The 22,191-nt window shown below is 47.9% G+C and overlaps 1 protein-coding gene across 32 annotated transcripts in view; it reads left to right on the top strand.

Annotated features, from left to right (window-relative positions):
* The window catches only part of ATXN1 (ataxin 1), a 349,836-nt gene that overhangs the window by 318,609 nt on the left and 9,036 nt on the right, over positions 1–22,191 (top strand). For all 32 annotated transcript variants that reach the window (XM_085051826.1, XM_085051827.1, XM_085051833.1 and 29 more), the window contains one exon: positions 11,401–13,441. In XM_085051826.1, coding sequence (XP_084907952.1) covers positions 11,561–13,441 — 1,881 coding nt within the window. In that variant the 5' untranslated portion in view covers positions 11,401–11,560. The remainder of the gene's footprint in view (positions 1–11,400; positions 13,442–22,191) is intronic.

The following is a 22,191-nucleotide window of genomic DNA, read 5'->3' as shown; positions in this document are numbered from 1 at the left end:
TTGTATTTATACTGTCAATACAGGGTGGATGAATGGAGCTACAATAAATGATACATACAATTTGAATTTTTCAGTATGCTTGAGACATGATTTTGTTTCTCCAGCAAAAAAGATGGTGGTTTTTTGCCGTTTCAGGGATTAGGTAAATCCCCATGAGTGATGACAACAGACAGAACTGGGGCTTGCAGAAGTACAGAATGGAAAATATACTTGACACTTGTGAGAAGTGAACTCTGAGCTGTGGTTAGACACGCAAGCCTCATTTCACAGTGCTGAAATATTGCCTTCTCATTCTCCTGCCCTGAATCATGAAACCCCACATTCTTCTAATGATTCTTTCAGAGGGAGAAGTGAAATTATTCATATAAAAAACCAGAATTGCTTAAACCACATCCCATTTATTTATCTAGACCAAACTAGAACTTCTGCTCAAGTTTGGATCATTTGGGATAAAATTTTCATAGTGGTCCCAGACTGGTTTTCTCCTTCTGCTCATTCATGTTCCTGACCTTCTTCTGATAGCCTGCTTTAAAACTGCATGGCTACTTCTGGTGTCAGAAATCACATCTTCTTTGGTGTTCCCATGCATGGAGCATGATGTATAGAGAAGAGGCTCAGGAGGAGGAATTTCAGGTGCTTTGTTGCCCTGATGCCAGGAAAGGAGCCTGCTGCAGTGAAGAAGGCTTGAGCAGCTGTTCCAGCAGGAGACAGAAGTTACGCCTGGAGAGAGGAGTAAGGGTTTGCACTGTGTCTTGAATGAAGTAATTGTGTTAGGGCTGCAAGAGAAGGCAGGTGAAGTGAAAAGAAGGAGCCTTCAAACTTTGTACCCCATTTCAGGAAGGGTAAGAGATGGGGACAAAGGTAATGAGAGAGCTACCATGCTTAAGTGCTTAGATGATTGAAAGAGCCTCAGCTCAAGACTGAACTTCCAGTGAAGGAGGCTGACTTCAGTGTAGATGCTCTTGAGCCATGTCAGCTAGGCTGAAGATTTGCACCAGGGTAGATAATTTTCATTATATAACCATAAACACTATTTTGAAAAAGTCTTAAGTGCTTTATATTTCCATGTTACTTTTATGGGCTTGCTCAGAGTAATCTGCCATCTGGTATTTTTTTCACACAGGGCAGAATGAGGTAAGGGGGGAGAGATGCTGACTGCTTCCATGCTGTTGCTCAGCTTCCGCTGTGGGAAATGTAACACCTTTCCCCTTTCCTTAATGCCCAGCCTGGCTCATTGCATGAAGCTCTTCACAGTAAAGTCAGAGATGACTCTCAAGGCCTGCTTTTTGGAATAGTTATGAAGCAGCTTCCTTGTAGTGTGCTGGGAAAAAAAATGCAGTGAAAGTCATTCTGATGACAGCTAGAGGAAAGTAATAACGTTCTTTGCAGACTTACATGCAAAGACTAAGAAAAACAAGTGCAAGAACTGTACAAGGGAGGGGACTGTATTCGATGGTTGAGTGCTACATGCCTGTAGGAAGTCTTATGTTTATAAATATGGGGGTCAAACAGAGATTTCCATTACCGATTGCTCTTAACATTAGTTGCGTGGTGCTTCCCTTCTTTTTTCTTTTTGTTTTTTTAACCCTCTTTCTGTTCTGTTTTGGTCCCTTCTGTCTGGACTAAGCTGTGCAACGTATGTGGTAAGTGCAAAAGAAAGGCAGGGAGCAACCTTGCAGCAAAACTATTTGAGTTGATCCTGCCACAATTCCTTTTTTTCCCCCTAAATAGTCAAATTAATTAATTAGTCATTGCTCTGGGGAAGTTCTCTACTTGTCTTCCTGCTGGCTGCACTGACTTACAGGGCTGCTCTTGATTCCGCAGTCTCCAGCACCAGCGTCTGACCTCAGCACAGCTCCCAAGCCCTTCGTGCTTTTGGGAAGCTGTGGCAAAGATGCGTTTGTGCCTGGGCTGCGTGCAAAGCTAAAGCCCTGTTCAGAGCTTGAGGAATGTTAGATTACCCTTTTCCTTCCAGCCCCAGTGGCTGATGTGAGCATGCTCCGTGCATGCATGGCACTGGCTATTCGCCAGGTTTGGAGTATTTTTTTTTTTTTTTTGAATGAGTGAGTGAATGAATGAATGAATACCTGATTAAGTTAATGAAGCTGAGCCAATGGTGGGAGGGAGCGACTTGGCTGCTGCCTGCTCTAAGAGATCTGGCAGCACATTAGACTTGCATAACGCTTTATAGCTCCATGCTGCGCTCCATATGAGCCACAGGAGAGGGCTGCAATAATTACTCGGCTTTCCGATTGAAACCAGCTGCAGGTAGCTAGTCATCCTTTTGTCCATTTCACTGGTGTCGGCGCCGTGGATTTCCAGGGGCACATGGGTAAGATGCTTTCACAGAAGTGATCGCAGTGGTGAGAAAGCATGCTTGTGGCTCAGTGGCTTTTACAAAAGGTCCGTTCAGGTGTCCAAGCTGTGATTCACTGGACCCACAGGTTCAATGCAGGGATGTTTTTGGTTCCTGAATTCAAAACTTCTGTATAAATAACCTTGATGGGAGCTGTGTGATTTTTTTGTTTTCTCATTCTTTCTTCACTTGGCTGAGAAAAATAGAGCAAAAGGTTTCCTTGTATCTGTTTTTTTTGTAAGAAAAGTAATTTTTAAATCCTCGGAGTTCTTTCTGATAGTTGTTTAAGGCAAGTTCTTTCTGGCTGCCCTGGATGGTACATACCTTTGTTTCTCACATACTTAAATTAGGAGTACTGGCACTGCCTGTTAGCACACCGCCTTCATTTGTCAACGTTCCCTGCTTGAGAGCAACGGTAATGATTTGCATTCTTAGTTGGAATGGGTGGGTTTTTTAATTGCAACTGGAGCCTGTGACTGTGGAACCTGCTATGTAGGTGGGTTTTTTAATTGCAACTGGAGCCTGTGACTGTGGAACCTGCTATGTAGCTATAATCCTGCATTATTTCATTTTCTTTTGATTGTTTTCTGTGTTGCCTAATCAGAACAGTTGGGGCAGTCTCACCCTCGCCATGCTGGCCTCAGTAAATGGCTCAGGTGATGGATTTAGGCTCTGTGCCCATTTTATCTGCTTGCCTTACTCCTCATTAAGCAGGAGGGAGGCTCCCTACAACACTGAGTCAGGAAGAGTAACATAGTCAGTTGTGTGGGCTGCAAGGCCAGGGCAGGCGTTTCACAAGGAGAGGAGGTGCAGAAGAGTTGATCTGGCTTTTTTCTTGCCTGTGTGTATTCCTAAATGCACTGACCCCTCCGACATTGCCTGTGCTGAGATGGCCACCTGGAGGGTCTCTGCTGGGCGAGTGGGCAGTGCTGCAGGCCACACCCAAATGTAGACCTGAGTGAAGAAGAAAAAAGTTAAAGAGTTAGAGAAAACAGAGGTGCCCGAGGGGCATGTTTAACTCACTCTCTGTCTGCAGCACTGGGGTTACGTGCTGTTTGACTCAAGACCAGCGTGAGCTGCTGGCTTTTCTGTTTTGTCAGTAGTGATGGTCAGTCATCCTGATTTGGGAGGGTACCAAGTGTGTGCTGAGGCAGTGAGCAGGGGCTGGTGCAAAATGGCTTCAAGTTAAAGCTTTGCTGAATGAAGCTGGAGAGAAGGCAAGGTGTTGGAATCCACTTCAAGGGGAATTTAACATCAGTTCATGTTTCACACTTTACAGATGGACTAATTTTAGTCTAATTTGCTAGCACGTGGAATCTACCAGAGAAACAGTCTGCAGGGAGGACTTCCAAGGAAAGGCACTGAGCATGCAGATAACCTTTCCAAATCTGCTCCTAAAGCCATGCTCTCACACAGTCCGCTTATCAGCAAGGCTTAAAGGCACACTCCTCCCCGTGAGCGCCTGTGCTTATCTGTAAAATTGGCTGCTCCGAGTTGGTTGCTGCTTGTTGATGTTTCTGGCTGGATCTTCAAAGGGGTGAAACGCCCCCAGTTTCTGTAATTTTTCGTGGGGGTCTTATTCAAGTCTGCTGGCAGCGAAGCCAGGCGTCTCTCTTAATTTGTTTTGAAGAAGATGGAGAGAATGTTAGCGAGCATTTTCAGACACAAGGAAGGAGACCTGTGTGACATATCTGCAGTACAAATGTGTTCATACAGGCATGACAGTTTCTGTCACAAGTTAAAATGAGTGGCGAGTGGGTGTCGCTACGTTTATACTCACTCATGTGAAATTTTCAATGGAAAATTGTGTAGGCAGCTCCCATTGTAGCTACCTTGTAGGCACATTTTAGATAAATGAAAAACATCAACAAAGTAATTTCGGTATTAGACTTGTAATGAACTCTATTCACTCATTTAAGCTGCAGAAGTGCCTCTAGGGGATGGGTGTGAGAGTAAAGGGTGTCACTGAGCACTGTCAGACTTTGACAGCAGTTGCTGCAGTGCAGGAGATAAAAGGTTGGATGCTGTGCTGGCCACTTGTGGAGTTGCATAGGTGGGATCCACCTTTCCATCTTGGTGTCGGTGGGGTTGAAGGAGCAATTCATCATATATGTGTTTGCTCCTCGGCTTCCGCGCTGCCACCGCAGACTCTGCGTATGTGTGAAGTTGAATGCTGACTTCTTGAGCATCTTGGGTTGGTGGTCCTCATATCCTGGCACAGCAAACTCCAAGGCTTGGGGAACAGGGCTTTGGAGGGATTTGGCAAGCCTCAGTCAGGCTGTAAAGGCTTCAGTGCAGCATGGTGGTAAATCATCAAGCTGCTGGAACAAGCTCCAGCATCCCAGCTGGATCAGCTCTGCATGTGGGACTATGCAGCTTGCAGTCGGCCTGAGCTGAGACCCCAGGCCTGAGCAGACCCAGAACTTTCCTCTGTGGCTACAGATAGAGCTGCTGCCCTTAGGGTCAGCTGAGGTGCACTTTCTGCTGTGCCGCTGAGACAGAAAGATGTGCATCAAGCTGTGCACACTCAAATGGCTTTGCCCCAGGGCTCAGACCCTCACTTAGCAGTCACGTCCTTTCCCTTCCTCCACGGAGGCAGAAGGCTCTGGAGTCCAGCACTTCACCCTCAAAGAAACCTCACTGTTATCAGCACTGTCAGCTCATGCATTTTTATCTGTGGATATCTGATGCTGTTTCACACAAACTCTGGTTCCTGGTGTCAAATGATGAGACAGGAAATTCCACTTTTAGCTAAACTAGTAAGTTTCTGATCTTGTGGGCTGGAGGGAAAAGCTAGAGACCTCAAGCCTGAAAGGCCTCATGCAGCAGAAGGGCAAGTTGAAAGAAGCAATAATGATGATGATGATGATAATGATGATGATAATAATAATAATAATAATAATAATAATAATAATAATCTACTTTGCCATTATCATTTTAATAAATCTTCTATTTGTGAACCAGTATGTTGTGTTTCAGAGGCAGGAAGTGAGGCTGGACTCCTGATATCTGATATCTGAACGCCCAGGCTTGGCACTGCAAGGCAGGGAATTTCTGTGCTGGGGAGCGAGGGTGCTGCCCGTAGGGTAGACTGGGAGGGTGGCAGAATGGCCAACACACCCAGCCCTCCAATGGCAGCCCTGCCATGGGGTCAGCTTGTGGGTCTCCGAGGAAATGCTTACTTGCTTCCAGCTTTCCTGGCATCATGTACTGCACACTGTGGTACCACCTCTCTGCAGAGCATGGTGGAAGAGGAGGGATTACCTTTGCTAAAAGCCTTTTTCTTTATAAACAACAGATGAAGGCAGCTGTGAATCTGTTTAGATCACCCATGGTACTCACAGTCCTGCAAGGCTTCCGTGTAGCTGCACCACTGTGTGTGTGCACGGAAAGGACAGAAAGGTCTGCTGCACACCCAGAGCACAGAGTGACTTTTACAGATGCTGAAAATAAGGACATCTATCCTGTTGCAGAACGAGGTGATGGCACCCAGATGAACTGATGTCAGAAACCAGCAAACTGATAAAAGTTAATTCCGCTTCTTCATTCAGCAGTTAGCTTAACTAAAATCTAAGCTAATTCTAGCACCATGTTCATGTGCAGTTCACCAGCACCAACCACACATAGTAACTATGTGTCTCTGAACACAATCCATAGTAAAACAGGAAGCATGTGCCCTGCTTAGGACATGCACATCTCTCCTTATCCTCAAAACTCAGGGTAAGTAGCAGAAACAGACAGTTAACCACTGGAGTAGCTTTCTAATAATCAGTTTGTATCACTTGTGTTCATGAATAGCTGTCCTGGGACTCCATCATCTGCCTGTCCTTTTGGGAATATGTCTTATGCTGGTTTTTACTCCTAAATCTTCCTCTCTTAACTCTGGAACTTGCATACTTCCATGAAATTCATGGGAATGTGTAGCTATTGGGCATCTCATGTCTGGTGAGGTGCTTGCTGAGGTTTGCTCATATCACTTGGTTTTTGTCTTGTGTGGAGTCTGATCTGACGGGGAGAGGAAGGACGTGCAGAACACACAGCTGCTCACTGTGCTGAAACCTGTAGCAATTTGCTGTGGCAGATTCCCAGAAGTATAGTAAGAGCTAACACTGCAGTGGACAATCTGTCTTGCGGATGCAGTGTTGATCAGGAATCCTTTCATTTTGGGAGGAGAATTTCAAATTTTATTAGAGGTTTTCATGTTTCTTATTAATGGATCTCTGCAGTTGGCCCTCCCGGGAATTCTGCCAGGGAGCTGTGAAATTGGTCGGGTTGGACAATAAACTCCTATAGCTATTGTTGGCGTGCTCTCAGCTGCACATGGCAGGGCTAATGGAATCTGTAGCAGTTACAACCATGAATATGTAGCTGGCAGCGGGCAGGCTGTAGAGCGGGGTGGAGAAAGCTGGCGTACAGCTCTGAGAGCCAGAATGCAGCTGCCGAGCACTCTGCAGTGTGTCTGTCTTTTCGTCTCTCTGAATCTGATCCTGCAAGATGCCAGCCTCCTCGGAGGGGAGGGGAGAGGTGGGACGAAGTGCCTCCCTTCTCACTCATTTCCAGTGCTGCCGAAATTACTCACTGGTGATAGGATGGGCGGGTGATTTGAGGCGGGAGCATGAGACTGCGCCGCTGCATCTGCCCGGTAACACCCCAGACATAAAGAGCCGCGGATCAGGCTCGGCTCGGAATGTTACATTGACATCTACATGCCAGGCAGGGCAACAGCGTCTGACGGAGGAGAGAGCCAGTTTTTTTAGTGCACGGATAAACGTGAGAACTAGCTGGTCATACCTGGAGCTGGAAAGTGGCACTTGAAAAGTCATAGTACTCTGTGTGTTAGTAGGGTTTGGGATCAAAGGAGCCTTTTGACAATAAGTCACTGGTTTAATTGAATATCCCTGAAGTTGGAAGCTGATGACTGCCCGCCTTGGGTGTTTGCTTCTTGCACCAGTCCTTCCTCCTGGTGGCACGTCGGTGTGAGCTTGCTGGCAACTGCAAAAAGGTCAGGTACCAGAGAGGATGAGGGACCAGGTTTCTGAAGGAGTTTTAGAAACCCAAAAAAGGATGTGAGCTGCACCATGGGACAGAGAAAGTGCCCGATTTCTCAAGGCAGTGAAAGTCCCACTGTTTGCATAGCCAGGTGCTGCTGTGGTTTGTGGTTCTGGCCCAAACTTCTCTGCCCCCCAAGACTCAGTCCTGGGTGGGGGGACACAGCAGGTCACTGTGTGTTTGGAGGCTTGCGTTGCTGGTTTTACCTTTGCTCCAGATAAATAAAGGAGGTCAGCATCTGAAGCTATAACCCAATGCCCTCTCCCGAGCTTTAAATTTATTAGATTAAATAAGTAGAAAAATGTTGTTTTGGGAATCATAGTGAGATTTAAAGTGCCTTGCAAAGAGATGCTGCAGTTTTGCATGAAAATGCACATCCCAAGCTCCAGTGAGCAATCCCTCTGGGACCAGAGCAAGCCCAGATGGTGACTCCTCCAAGTGATTGTTTTTCTGCCTTAAGCCTTTCCAGGAATTTGAGTGTGGGCAGACTGCCAGCGGACACTGGCTGTCCAGACAGTTTAGCAATGTTCCATGTGTACTCACTGTCAGAGATACCAAAGTCCAGCTGCTCTCCCTGATCTCTTTGTCCCTTTTACTTTCCCAGCCATAATTACACATGCCTGCATGCATGCACGCACTTCTGTCACACACAGGAGCAGAAAATCACCTGGTGTTTCCTGCTCATTTGCATATCTCACAAATCGTGATTGACAGCTCTAAAGTTAAAGAGAAAGGAAAGCTCCAGAGTCAGAAAAATGACTTGAATTAAAAAAAAAAAAGGAAAAAAAAAAGAAAAAAAAGGAGCATATAAATAACAAACGCTGCGGCACACCGCAGAAGGCAGGCGTTCATCTTTCTAGGACAGCCAGCAAAAAACTGTTTAACCAGGTCTTGCACCTCTTGCCTTTTTAGACACTCTTGTTGGGGTTATCTCCCTTTCATTGCTTACCAAGCAAAATCAGTCCTGTCTTATCTTTACTGTTTCTGGAACTTGAATTATGCTGAAAAGTTACCATTTTACTTTCAGGTCTTGAAGTAGAAGCAGGTTGTTTTATGCTGCACATTTGCATTTTTTGCAAATCCAGTCCTATGTCTGTTAAGAGTTCAAAGTCTCACTGTGAAGTGCTTGGGCTTGGAAAAGTGGGGCAGTATTCACTGTTTTCATCCTGTCTCATCCCTTGTCTCCACTAACTTTATTCATTCCTTCTGTGTTCTCTAGGAGATTTTGGGCAGCTCTTTTGTTACTGGTAAAGATGAAGTCAGCCATATGAAAGATTTACACCAAAAAAACCAAAATGCAAGACCCAAAAGATTTAGTATTTGGTATTTTTGAAGGATATTAGCTTTGACATTGGAGGCCACCCAAACCTCAGTGGTTCAATGCTATTTAGCAGAACAAAACCTTTGCTTCAGCTCCTGCAGAATGAAACTTCTCCACGTTTCACAGAGCTTCATAGTACTACTTTCTATGCAGAGAAGCTGAACCCAGATGCCTCAAACTTTTGGAACCACTGGTTTTGGGGAGCTGGTTTACCCATCACAGCAAAAAAGCCTGGCCCTATTCAGTCCCATATGCAAGCTCCCTGCTCTGTTGCAGGCAGAGAAGCCAGCCCTCTGCTCCCAGCTTTTCCCTGTGGGAGTGTATTTAAATTCTGGATTTGCAGCTCATGTTCATATCCAGGAGAGACTGGAAGATGGTCCAAGCCCAGCACAAGCTCCCCCTGGCAAGGGGAGCAGGATGAGCACCCCATGTTAAGGACGTCTCCCTTGGGCAGCCACCTCAGCCAGGATCTGCTGACTTAACTACCCAATCCAACTGCCCAGGGCAGAAGGCTACAGAGAGCTAAAGTTAACCAAGGATGACTGCGCAAATGTGAGCTCGGCGGTTTTATTTTTAGTCGATCTTAAAAAGATAAATCTGTAAGTCATGTGTAATATAATAATTTTAGCTGTTGCCAAGACACGCTGAGCAACTGTTAGGAGGAGGGGAAGGCCTGTGCTGATCTAGCAAGGACCCTGTCTCCTGGCTGCCCTCGTTGCCGCAGTCGCGGTGCCGAGGTGATGGTGCTGACAGACCAGGGCAGGGCAGGATAGTGCCTGGGCTGCTATGCTCAAGGTGTCACCAGCCCTTGCACATGTGGAGCTGCCCTGAGTTCTTTCATCCTCCCTATCTCCTCAAAGCCAGGGAATCTACCCTGAAACAGTGCTTTACCCCCCTCCCCCAGCTCTAGCTATTGGTTTCATTACTGTTTATCAATATTTAAAGAATGGAATAATTAACTTAAGACTGATTGTATCAAACCGTTAGAAGGTTTGGACTTTTCCTGCAGGCTTACAGCAGCTTGGAGGACCATAAACGTAAAGTGTGCTCTTAAAGATAGGTTTAATCTGAGTCTAGTGTGTCTTCAAAGTACTTCATACACATATAAACATCAGGCTTATTGTTCATTAGAAGCAAGGCAGCAGAGAAGGAAATCCCCCAAAGGAATATTACTTGCCATAAGATAAGTATCATTACTGCTGCTCAGCATTCTCTTTAAAGTGGGCTATATCCTATTTCCATCTTCTTTCACATCCACTCTTAATTCTTTCTCTCTCTATTCTTCTTACATGTAATGCATGCTTTTCTTGTTGGGCTGCCACTCACGCAAGGTGCACGGTTTCTCAGCACCCATTCTTGCACAGCTTTCAAAACAGCCAGAAATACAGATGACAGGTGGTGGCTGGACGGGGGCCGAGGAAAAGCTTCACTCTCCATGAAGTTTGCTATGGGACAAGGCAAGGTAGTTTTCAGGAAGATAGCAAATATGTTTTAGTTCTGGTATTTTCCTTAGCAGGTAATGAAGAGTTAGGAAGACTTTTTTGCCTTTGGGTGAATTAGGCAATGCAGAGAAAGCAACTATTTCGCTCCAGTAGGAAAATCAGGCTGATGTAAAACTGTGAGTTTTTAAAGTGGTGAGGGTTCATGGTTTGGATCAGGAAACTCAGACATGTTTTTCCAAGCAGTTCTGGGCAGGTGTCCCCAAGGCTGAGTTTGCTCAGTGTTTGGACCTGTGGCCATGGCTGTGAATGTGGTACCCACATCCTCTCTGGCCCAGCAGTTGTTTAGAAACAGTGGGGTTGAATCCTGCCAGAGATGGAGATGTTGCCACCACCTGCCTCTGGCCTACCTGCGTGTTGCAGGGAGTATCTCCCAGCAGAGTCCTTCCTGGACACCTGAATGCGAGGTGTCAGTAGCAGAGGGAGTTCAAAGCACTGGGTCAAAAAAAAAAAACACACTACACATCAAAAACCTGGCTCAGATCCATCCCTGGCTCTGGGCTGCTGCTGTAAATAGATCACATGGCTGAGGTTCATTGCCACACTGGGAGATGAAGGGCACGAGTGGCTGTAATGAGCTGTGGCATGGAATGGGGACAGGAGGCAGCTGCTGCCTCCACAGCCCTGCGTGTTGTCACGTGAAGTCACCCTACGGCTGTCTCCGTGGTTCAGTTTAGGAGCGACCCACCACCTTCCCTCTGCACCACTCACAGTGACTTGTTGCTAACGTAAATATTTTGTGTGTGGCTGTTCCTCAGGGCTCAGTGCCACACTTCCGTGTGTTTTAGGACACAGTAGGGTGAAGGCAATGTCATCATCACGGGCGAAGAAGAGACTGGAAGAACAAACCAGGCACCACAGACTCATGGAGGAGAATGGGCCTTGCAAAAGAGATGACTGCTGCTAAATGTGGCAAATTTTGGCCAGGGAGTTTCTGATATGCCTAAATTTTTATGTGTTTTCCTGATACATTAGCAGACATGCTAGCAGGATTTTTCTGCTGTTTAGAGCATAGCTGTCAACTGCTCTTTGACATGAGAGTGGCAATGCCTGACTTTTTTTTTTCCCCAGAGGTCTTTTTCCCATTTGCTGATTTGGGGTGCCTGCTTATTTGTTTTCATTTCTTACTGCTGACAATATGACTCCCCTCTCCCTTGCCCCCCCTTTCGTTGCAGAATCCAGAGGAGCTGTCAGAGAATCGTGCTCACAGGGAGATGATTCCTCATGAAGTCACTGGATCCCCTGCAGAAATCAAATGTGACTTTCCGTTTATCAGACTGAAATCAGAGCCAGCCAGACAGTGAAGCAAGCACAGTGGAGGGGGGACGGCGAAAGATGAAATCCAACCAAGAGCGGAGCAATGAATGCCTGCCACCTAAGAAGAGAGAAATCCCTGCCACCAGCCTGCCTTCGGAGGTGAAGCCGGTCCTGCCAAATGAAAACCACCGTGCAGATAACCTGGCATGGCTCCCCGGCACACCCAGTGGCCAGGGCGGCCTGGGGGGCCGGCACCGGCCCGGGGGCACCTCCTCAGTGGAGGCAGGCTTGCAGCAGGGTTTGCACAAGTCACTGTCTGCAGGGCTGGACTATTCCCCGCCGAGCGCACCCAGGTCTGTTCCAGCCTCTACCACTCTTCCCACGGCGTACTTGCCCGCCCTCTCCCAGTCAGGGACCCCCGTTTCTCCCGTGCAGTACACTCACCTGCAGCACACCTTCCAGTTTGTCGGGCCCCAGTACAGCGGATCGTACACCGGATTCATCCCCTCACAGCTGATTTCCCCAACGGCCAATTCTGCGACCGGTGCCGTGGCGGCGGCCACAGCCGTCGCGACCACTCCATCCCAGCGCTCCCAGCTGGAGGCTTATTCCACTTTGCTGGCCAGCATGAGCGGCTTAAGCCAGCAGGGGCACAAAGTTGAGCCGCACCTGGTCAGGACACCTGGACTGATCGCTGCTGGGTCTCCTCCGCCCACCCAGCAGAACCAGTATGTCCACATCTCCAGCTCTTCCCAGAGCACCATCAGAAATGTCTCCCCTCCAACCATCCCAGTCCCCCTCCACCCACATCAGACAGTGATCCCACACACCCTCACCCTCGGCCCTTCCTCCCAAGTGGTGGTGCAGTACACTGACTCGGGGGGCCACTTTGTCACTAGGGATCCCCCCAAGAAACCCGAGAGCAGCCGGCTGCCCGTGATGCAGGCCAAGGAGGTACTGAATGGCGAGATAGAGAAGAGCCGGAGATACGGCATTTCGCCTTCTGCCGACATGGGTCTAGTCAAAGCAGGCAATAAACCAGCTCCCCATCATTACGAGACCAGGCACGTGGTGGTCCACTCTAGCCCTGCTGAGTATGGCGTGCGGGATTCCTCAGGTGTCCGAGCCTCCGTCATGGTGGTCCCCAACAGCAGCACGCCCACAGCAGACATGGAGGTGCAGCAGGCTACCAACCGCGAGACCTCTCCTTCAGCCCTCAACGACAAGGGAAGTTTGCACTTAGGAAAGCCAACCCACCGGTCCTACGCTTTGTCTCCACAGCAGGCTCTGGGCCACGAGGGGGTGAAGGCGGTGGCCACACTGTCCCCTCACACTGTCATTCAGACCACCCACAGCGCCTCTGAGCAACTCCCTGTGGGGCTGCCGGCGACAGCTTTCTACACCGGGACCCAGCCACCGGTGATCGGCTACCTGAGCGGCCAGCAGCAAGCCATCGGGTACCCCAGCAGCCTGCCGCAGCACCTGGTGATCCCGGGCACACAGTCCCTGCTGATACCGGTTGGCAGCGCGGACGTCGAGCCGTCGGGAGTCACGCCTGCGATCGTCACGTCGTCTCCTCAGTTTGCAGCAGTGCCTCACACGTTCGTCACCACCGCCGTCCCCAAGAGCGAGACCTTCAGCGCAGAGCCCCTCACCACCCAGCCTGCCTACCAGGCCACCATGGTGCAGGCACAGATCCACCTGCCTGTGGTGCAGTCCATTGCCTCCCCTGCCGCTGCACCCCCCACGCTGCCCCCTTACTTCATGAAGGGGTCGATCATCCAGCTGGCCAACGGGGAGCTTAAGAAAGTAGAGGACTTGAAAACAGAAGACTTCATACAGAGCGCGGAAATCAGCAACGACCTGAAAATAGACTCCAGCACTGTGGAGAGGATTGAAGACAGCCATAGCCCAGGCATCGCCGTCATACAGTTTGCGGTGGGGGAGCATCGAGCACAGGTAATGGCAACGCGTGGTGGGCTGGGGGGGCTGGACTGGGGTGCAGGCCACAGCTCTGCTCACTTGCTTTGGATCTGGTCAGGGTTGGTTCTTCATCTATCCATGAGTCAAACTGCAGACCAAAAATCATCCCACTCACTGTGCTGGGGGAGCCATCAGGGTCACACTGGTGATAAATGTAGACTCTTGGATGTAAAATGGGTCTCTTTTATAGCTGGAGAACTCACAGGAAGACTTACGTGATTTTTGTGGGTTTTGATTAAAATACAAGGTGATGTAAGGACTATGAAAGGTTACATTTTTCATTTTGATAGGTGATTTTTACTATTCACACCAGAAGGGTCATGTTAGAATCAGATCAAAACCTACCCTAAAGAGATAGGTAGGGCACAAGGCAGTGAATTTTCATGGTGTGAAAACTTGGAGCTGCCTGGGAGTGTTTCTCACGCACATAAGTTACTGAAGTACACTACAGAGTTTCACTGAGGCTTTGCTTGAAGGTGGTTTCAACACTGCACAGCTCACATAAACTCTGTGGTACAGTGAAATTTGGAAGGAAAAACCATCTAGGTGTCTGGGCAGGCTGTGCTTCTGGCCTTTGTTTCTCAGTTTGCGAAGCAGGAAGAAAACCTGTGACTTTCCAGAGGTGTTTTTAGGTTGAGAATGAGTGAATATGGATTTTAAAGCGTTATCCTGATGCTGCCCATTTTCTGAGCAATTTAGATTCTGTTGGTTGGTGCTGGAAAGTTCAGATATACTGTGTAGCATTTTACTTCCTGGAGGTACTCAGTTTAGATAATCCTGTTGCAAATCTATTTGGTTTGGTGTGAGTGCTGTGAACTGCAGCATTTGTACCACTGATGCTGCAGCCTCAACACTGGAGAAGCAGAATGAGAGAGAGGAAGAATGAGAGGAGCTGGACACAGACACACAGACCTCAGACTGATGGTTTGGAGGAGAAAAGGAAACAGTGATGGTACCGAGGAACAGATCACACAGAAAATTTCTTACAATCTCAGCAGTCTGTGACGCATCCTTCCCCAAGTGCACAAGCATGGTAAATCACTACATGTGGCATGTCTTCTTTCTTAAATCAAACATGCAGATTCCTGTGGGGATTTGTTCATGTGTGTGCCTGCATCTGCACAGCGGATAGAAGTCAGACCTCTGGTACTTTTAGTATAGAGACTCGATTTTTTTCCCCACTCGTTAGGTGTATCTTGGTGCATCTCAGGTGCATCTTGGTTAGGGGAACTGTCCTTGGATCAGGACCAGTTACTATAATTTGACATGGTGCCTTGAATAATGAGATTTCAAAAGTAGCAATCTCCATTCTGCAATTTTCATATTGCTCACATCTCTCTGCTGGCAGCCAGGCCACCAGTCTCTGCACAGCAGAAGAGGTACAAATTAGCAGGTAGTGTTTGTGTCATGTCTCGGTCACAGATCTGTCAATGCAGGTGATGGTCTGTAGTCCTGGGAAGAGCTGTGCCTTTGCAGGGGGTGGAGTGCCATCCTCTGGCAGAAAGAAAGCAAGTCTGAGGCTGTACAAATCCAGGGCCTGGCACATTGGTCTCACCCAGCAAAGTGTCACCTTACAAAGAAGCCTATCGGGAGCAGGCTGACATCATTGCAGCTGAAATACTCCCCAGCTGTGTTTCCCACCGGGGATGCTTCCAGAATGGAGGGCGAGTCACGTAGAGATATGATTAGAAACGGGGATTTAATTTAGGTTTCCTGCAGATTCCAGAACTTGGGTCTCTTCCCAGATCAGCTGTGTCACTGCAGAGCAGGGACGACTGCTGGTTTTCGTTTGCCTTGGAGGGCGGAGAGAGAGAGAGCGTTTGTTACATGCTTGAAGTCTCTGTGACCTCACCTTCAGCCTGCCGTGGCTCTCTGGAAGTATTCAGCCTTCTTTGCAGGTGTGCAGCAGCCATTGCTCCTTAGAAAATTGTCTGTGTGAAGAGGTTTAGTCTTCTCGCTGGAAGAGCAGCACTTGGTTGCGCTGCTCTGAGCGCTGGCACTGTGGTGCTGCTGCACTGAAATAGAGCTGTTGAGTCTGGGGTGCACAGGGATAGATCTGTGTGTGTGTAGTGCAGCTCCACAAAGTATTTCATTACAATTGAGTTTCAGTTGCATACTTGCTTCTGCAAGGAGGGAGCTTTTCGAGTGGTATTACCAAGGGAGTAAGTTGTAAAGAGTAAGTGCCATACAAAAATAGTGTTGTTATCATTAGCTTTGGCTCACTTACTTATTCCTCCCAGGGATCTCTGGGAAATCATTATAATATTGATGAATCTGTATTTTCAGGCTCTGTGGAAACAGTAGCTAATTTTCTCACCAATTGGGGGACAGAGGTAGGAGGTTATTTTCAGCAGAGCACATACCATTGTAATGTAAACAAGGAGGCACCGTGCAGCTGCTGTTGTATTGTGCCACTGCAAGCCCAAAGCTTGGCCTCCCCAGCCCGGTGCTCAGGCAGAAAGAGGTCATCTTCTCTCCTTTTCCAGTTCTCCAGTCATCGGGAAAATCCATCCCTCTTCCAGGTATGGAAACCTAGAGGAAAATCAACACACCTATAGGCCTTAATAACTGAAATGACTGAACAAACTGGCCTTAGCCCTGGAGGGATTCTAGGTTTCTATTTCACAGCATCCTTGCTCTGGATTAAGAAGTCAAATAAGTATCAACTGGACCAGAACCCAAAGTCCAGCTGCTATTCCTCTCCTCATTCAAAGTGCCTAGAAGAGAAGACCTGTGGATCTACATCTCTTTGCAATTCCAAATTTAATAAGACTTTCATTATTATTACCTGTCTGTCCTTTTGCTGCCAGGAGAACACAGAAGCCACTAATTCATCTCTCTTGATGTTAAGGTCAAAGCACAGAGGCTATGCAAAATAAATTCTCTGCAATGCTGCATTTCAGTTCCTAATAATTTATAAATTATAGATTAAATGGAAAAGATGAGCATACCGTTCTTAAATTTACTTTAAAAAAAACAACAAACAGAATCATAATCACTAGAGATGGGAAAGTCCCATTAGAGCATCCACTTAGTAGCCCTAACTAGTTTAATTTAGTACATATGTTTTTAGACCATCATCTAGTTTAGTTTTCCCCTTCTATCTTTCCATGCACACACAAGCTCGTTACTTTTTTTTGAGCTCCCATTTTCATTATCTTTGGCACTGTAACAAACACAGAGACGTTGACTCAGTTCACTGCTGCAGATGGAGATCTCTCCCAGCCTTCCCCTCTTGTGATCTCTGTGTCCCCTGGTCATGGGACAGTAAGTCCTTGTGTCTCCAAGTGATGGGTGGCTGTGGTCTGCCCTCACGTTACAGAGTTCTGGGAGTGCAGCAGATGACAGAGCTCATGTGATAAAGTCAGCAGCCTGTGGTCTGCTGGACAAGGGGTGGCTTCTCTTGAGCAATTACGGGATTGCGTGACTGCAGAGAGCAGCAGCCCCTGACATTCTATCCCTGACTGCCTTTGCTGTAGTAACAGTGGACTGAATTGGGGTAGATGCAGCCCTGGGGGCGTGCCCAGTCAGACCATGTTGGGGAGAGTGGTTCCTGTGGCACGAGGTGCTCCCTACAGCTGCAGAAATCTCTTGAAGGAAATCCACTCTTGGAAAGGCATTGGTGTGCAGGGGGAACATGAGCTGTCCCAAAGTTCCTGCATAAGGGAGGTTATGTGGGAGCACTGCAGGGACTTCTCTCTGTGAGAAGGAGAGCTTCTGTTTAGTGAATGCACCCAGTTTTTCTGGCCCAAGGAGTCTTTCAGCACCTATAGCAAGGCCTTCACTGGAAAGCTCTGCTGCTTAATTGCACCTTGTTTCCAGAACTGCTTCCTTCTCTTTCCTTCCAGCCTGCCACTCCTAGTTTCATCACATTTTAATAGTATTATGGAGAAAAACACTTAATTGGAAAACGTATGTTTACATTTATAACAATATGATTCACATTAATCGCTTTCATTCGGCACCTTTTGCCTTAGTGCTTGTTATTTTGGTTGCAGCAGTGAGGCCCAAGACTAAAGTTGTTGTGTTTCTAAATGATGGAAGGGTGTTTCCTGGGCATCAGATCTACCAGCCCCTAGTATCTGTATTCCAGCTCCAGCTGGAGTTTCTTAAGCTGTCTTAAGCCTGTCTTGCCTACTGAGTTTGGCTGAGAAATAAAATTACAAAGGGTTATAGAAAGTTGCAGATTTCAGTGGCTGCACTGAAGTGTTTTGGGTGTTTACACTAGTCAGTGTTAACAAATTAAATATAAATATAAATATAAATATAAATATAAATATAAATGTAGCTTGCAGTAGAGCCTCAGTGTGCTTCTAGAGGAACCAACATGTTTGTTTCTTGCTTTATCCTCTTAGTAGTGGGTAGAGAAGTTCCAAATTTTCTTTTCTCCTACAAGAATCATGGCAAGTTACTCCATGCCTGGAGAAAGCCTACAGCTTTTGTGCAGACAGCAGGTTCCATTTAAGTCCATGGGTGATGCTGGATTCTCAGTATTTCTCCCAGTTAGACTGAGATGCGTATGTATGGAATAGGATCCCAAACTCTGGGCAAATATTTCTGCAAATGCTGGAGTGTTTCTGTGCAGTGATGTGAAGGGAGGGGATTTCATGGCTACCTCACCCCACTTTCTTCATAGCTCAGAGCTTAAACCAGGGCTAGAGTCAGATCCCTTTCTGCTGTTGCCATGTGTGTAGTTTGACTGTTGGCAAATAGTTCTTACTGGAAAAGGCTTGACAAAAATTGATGTAATATCTTACGCCTCTAAACTGCTCCTTTTGAAATTCCTTGTACAGTGGCTGTCTTGGTTTGAAAGACAGGTGTCTGCCAAGAGAGGTTGAACCTTCCCCTAGAGCAGAGGATGTGATTTTTCTTCCCCTCCTCCCTCCAAATTATTTAATTTTGTAAATCAAGGGCTTTCAGGCAAAGGTATGGGAAAAAAGGAGTATCAGTTCTTTACTAGTATCTATAAACCAACAATAACAATAATAGCAAACCACAACTAGAACCAGAAAACCAAACAGCAGATAACGTGAGCTGCCGAGCCTTCTCCCGTGTGGTGCAATCACGGTTGCAAGCAGCAGGGGCGCTGTTGAGCTCCCGGCCGGCAAGGGCAGGTGCGATGACTCCCGAGTGGCTGCAGGTGGCGCTGTGGCGCAGGGTCAGGTCAGCGTCAGGGAGCTGCAATGGCGGACAGGCTGAGAAAGCGCAGAGGGCAGCGAAAGCAGCTCGGGGCAGTGAGAGAACAGGGCAGCAGGAGCAGGCGCTCTCTCTCTCCGGCCAGCGAGAATTTCTGCAGTCACAGCAGACGCCGCGGTCTCGTGCGGCAGAGGGTGGGGCAGGCAGCAGAGGCAGCCAGACTCTTCCGGCAGCAGCTGCGGGAAAACGCAGCCCGGGGAGACGCGCCCTCCCCAGTGGGAAGAAAAGTTGAATCAAAGCTCACCCAGCCAGGAGAGAAGAGAAACAGGGCACAGTTGGATTTCCTCTGGTAGCAGCTGGAAAGCAGAGAGCCAGCAGCCTCTACCCTCAGCGTCCGAACCACGAGAGAGCAGTTCCCAGGGCCCGCTCTCCCTTACCTTGCCCTGCCCAAAAACCTAGCCTTTGTCTTTTACAAAAGGCTTGATCGCTCCGAATATCGGACCATTTGTTGCCTAGTAACAGGAATGGGAAGAAATTCTCAACCCCCGACAGTGGCTTACTGTCTTGGGCAGGTGGAGTGGCAGGATAATAGATGCAGTGTTATCCGCTGGCCTAGTTGCAGAAGTACGCAACATACATTTATAGACTCAGTAAGTTTTTTTCCAACAGAACCAAACATCTCATAAGCGCAGTTGGCTGCTAGTGCATGGCATGCTCTTAACCAGTCAGAAGAACTGTCAACATCTGGTGGGCATTGTTGGTTTCCTGGTTCTGGAGCCTCTGTCTCTGAGCTGCGGGACATTCCTGAGCAAGTCTTCTTGCCCAAAAGGGCTGTGGAGCTGGTGGGGTGTGAGGGGCACTATGAGGGGTCCTGCTTGAAGAAAGGGCAACTCTGAGGTAGCAGCACTAGCAGGGAAGTGTCAGGGCTGCTGGGGGCTGTACGTTCATAGAGTCCAGCCTCTTCTGTGAGACAGATCATGCAACTTCATCCCAAGGTTCACAATATTATGAACAAATGTATTGTAACACTGCAGTGCACTGTGCATCTGTCTTGGTTTGAAAGACAGGTGTCTGCCAAGAGAGGTTGAACCCTCCCTTAGAACAGAGAATGTGATTTTTTTTTTCCCTCCCTCCGAATTATTTAATTTTGTAAATCAAGGGCTTTCAGGCAAAGGTATGGGAAAAAAGGAGTATCAGTTCTTTACTAGTATCTATAAACAAGCAATAACAATAATAGCAACAACAACTAGAACCAGAATACCAATAGCAGATGACTTGTGAGCTGCCAAGCCTTTTCCCGTGTGGTGTAATCACAGTTGCAAGCAGCAGGGGCGCTGTTGAGCTCCCGGCCGGGCAGGGCAGGTGCGATGACTCCCGAGCGGCTGCAGGTGGCGCTGTGGCGCAGGGTCAGGTCAGCGTCGGGGAGCTGCAATGGCGGACAGGCTGAGAAGCACGCAGGGCAGCGAAAGCAGCTCGGAGCAGTGAGAAAGCAGGGCAGCAGGGGCGGGCGCCGGCTCTCTCTCTCTCTCTCTCCCCGGCCAGCGAGGCAGCGAGGATTTCTGCAGTCACAGCAGACGCTGCGGTCTCGTGCGGCAGGGGGCGGGGGCAGGCAGCAGGGGCCGCGGGGCTCTCCCGGCAGCAGCTGCGGGAAAACGCAGCCCAGGGGGAAAACGTGCCCTTCCCCGTGAGGAGAAAGGTTGAATCAAAGCTCACCCAGCCAGGAGAAGAGAAAAACAGGGCACAGTTGGATTCCCTCTGGTCGCAGGCGAAGAGCAAAAAAAAGAGCAGCCTCTCTCCTCAGCGTCTGAACCACGAGAGAGAGTTCCAAGGGCTGGCTCTACCCTTACCCTGCCCTGCCCAAGCCCAGCTTTTGTCTTTTACAAAAGACTTGATCGCTCTAAACATCTAACCATTTGTTGCTTAGTAACAGGAATGGGAAGAAATTCTCAACCCCCGACAGCATCCCAAAGGGCTTCTATGCTGAAATGCATTCTTAATGATAGAAAACCGTGCTGGGTATGACAGCATCACTCGTTCCCAAAGGTGACAGGTGGTTTTGCAGGTCTGCTGTGATGTTCCTTTTAAGTGAGTCTATGTTCCCGGAGAGGGAAGGCTCTCCAGGCAGTTGCTGAATGCTGCATATTCCATGCCTGCTGAATGGCTCAGAAATGAGGTGAGCAGTTGTATTCAGGTGCTCTCCTGCCCTTTTGCCCCTGCCAAATAAGGGTTACACCATCAGAGTGGGATCCTGCCCCCATGCCTGAGAAGAACTGCAGAGGACATGAGGACCTTGGGAGCAGAGCAGTGGGTATCTTGTGTCCAGCCTCTTACAGTGGCAGTCCCCACTGGTGTGACAGGCACCAGTTAAAAACATGTGCCAGATTTTTTTAAAGTATTAGAATTTATTATCAGAATTTCCTACTCTGTTTGTAGTGTGCTGGGGAGGGGGGAGTTAGCCTCATGGGTTGAGAATCACCTGAGTCCACATCAAGTGCTTGAGCCTGCAGTGAGTGCTGGCCTGCTACCATATGCAAAGATAATAAGTGAGTATGTAGGTGTTTTATCATTTTGGGACCTCACGGTCAAGGAGCAGGGGGCACCTGTTGTTGGTCTGTTCTGGCTATGGCAGCTCACTGCAAGACGGTTAGATAGGATTCCTAACCAGATGTGTCTTTAAAGTAGAGTGAAGCAGGGGGAAAAGGGGACGTGGTACAGAAAAGGAGACAGTGCAGGAACCACAGGAGGAGGAGGGATGACCCTCTCCCCCAGGAAGTGCAGGAGGTAAACTCTGCAGCAGAGTGGAAGACCAGGTGTGAGAAGGGAAGAAGCTGGACTGGTACCAGGACTGCTGGGGAAGGCAGGCTCTCACTTGCTGCTCTTATGGCTACAGCTCTGTACATGCTCATGGCCTTCCTCTGGCAGTCAGAGTGCCTTCACCCTTTCACGCTGGTAAGTGAATGCTTGTTCGGGCAGCATTGTTTGGGCAGAGGGCAGGATGGCTGAGAAAAACACGCTTCACTCTCCTGTTGAAATTTAAAGGGTTTAATAAAAGACAATAGGGGACACCAATAAAGCAAAGAAACAGCGCTGGGTGCTTGGCTCCAAGCCAAGAAGCACACCTGCCAGTGAGGGAGTAGTCTTAAATACTCTTTGTATTGCATCAGCTTTATGCATATTCAAACTTTCCTCAAAACTACTTTGCATGTTCCAAGAACTATTTTACATGGCTCCTCCTTGGTCCCGCCTTTTTAGAGCATGCGCTTTTTCATCTGTGTTTTCTTCCAGTCTTGGTTATCGCCTCCCAGTTTGGGCTTGGTTCAGTAGTTCTTGCATCTGGTTACAGGCTGATAATCAGGTATCAGTGGCAGGTCTTCTTTTTGGGTGTTATCCAGTCAAGCAGGTGGTGTGGTTAGTAAAGAAAAGTTCTTTTAAACTACTTTTATTAGTTTTCACTATAATGTCGAAATCATAACAGAAATTAAAACATTGGTTATATTACCTCTATATGACAAGACTACTTCTGTAAAAAGAATAAAACCATACACACAATGGATATCTGCGAAAAGCCAACACTATATTAGGATATATTT

This window comes from Lichenostomus cassidix, chromosome 2 (genome assembly GCF_008360975.1).
Source record: "Lichenostomus cassidix isolate B80296 chromosome 2, HeHo_3.0, whole genome shotgun sequence".
Lineage (NCBI taxonomy): Eukaryota > Metazoa > Chordata > Aves > Passeriformes > Meliphagidae > Lichenostomus > Lichenostomus cassidix.
The sequence above is the reverse complement of the archived record's forward strand: the minus strand, read 5'-3'. Positions and strand labels throughout refer to the sequence as shown.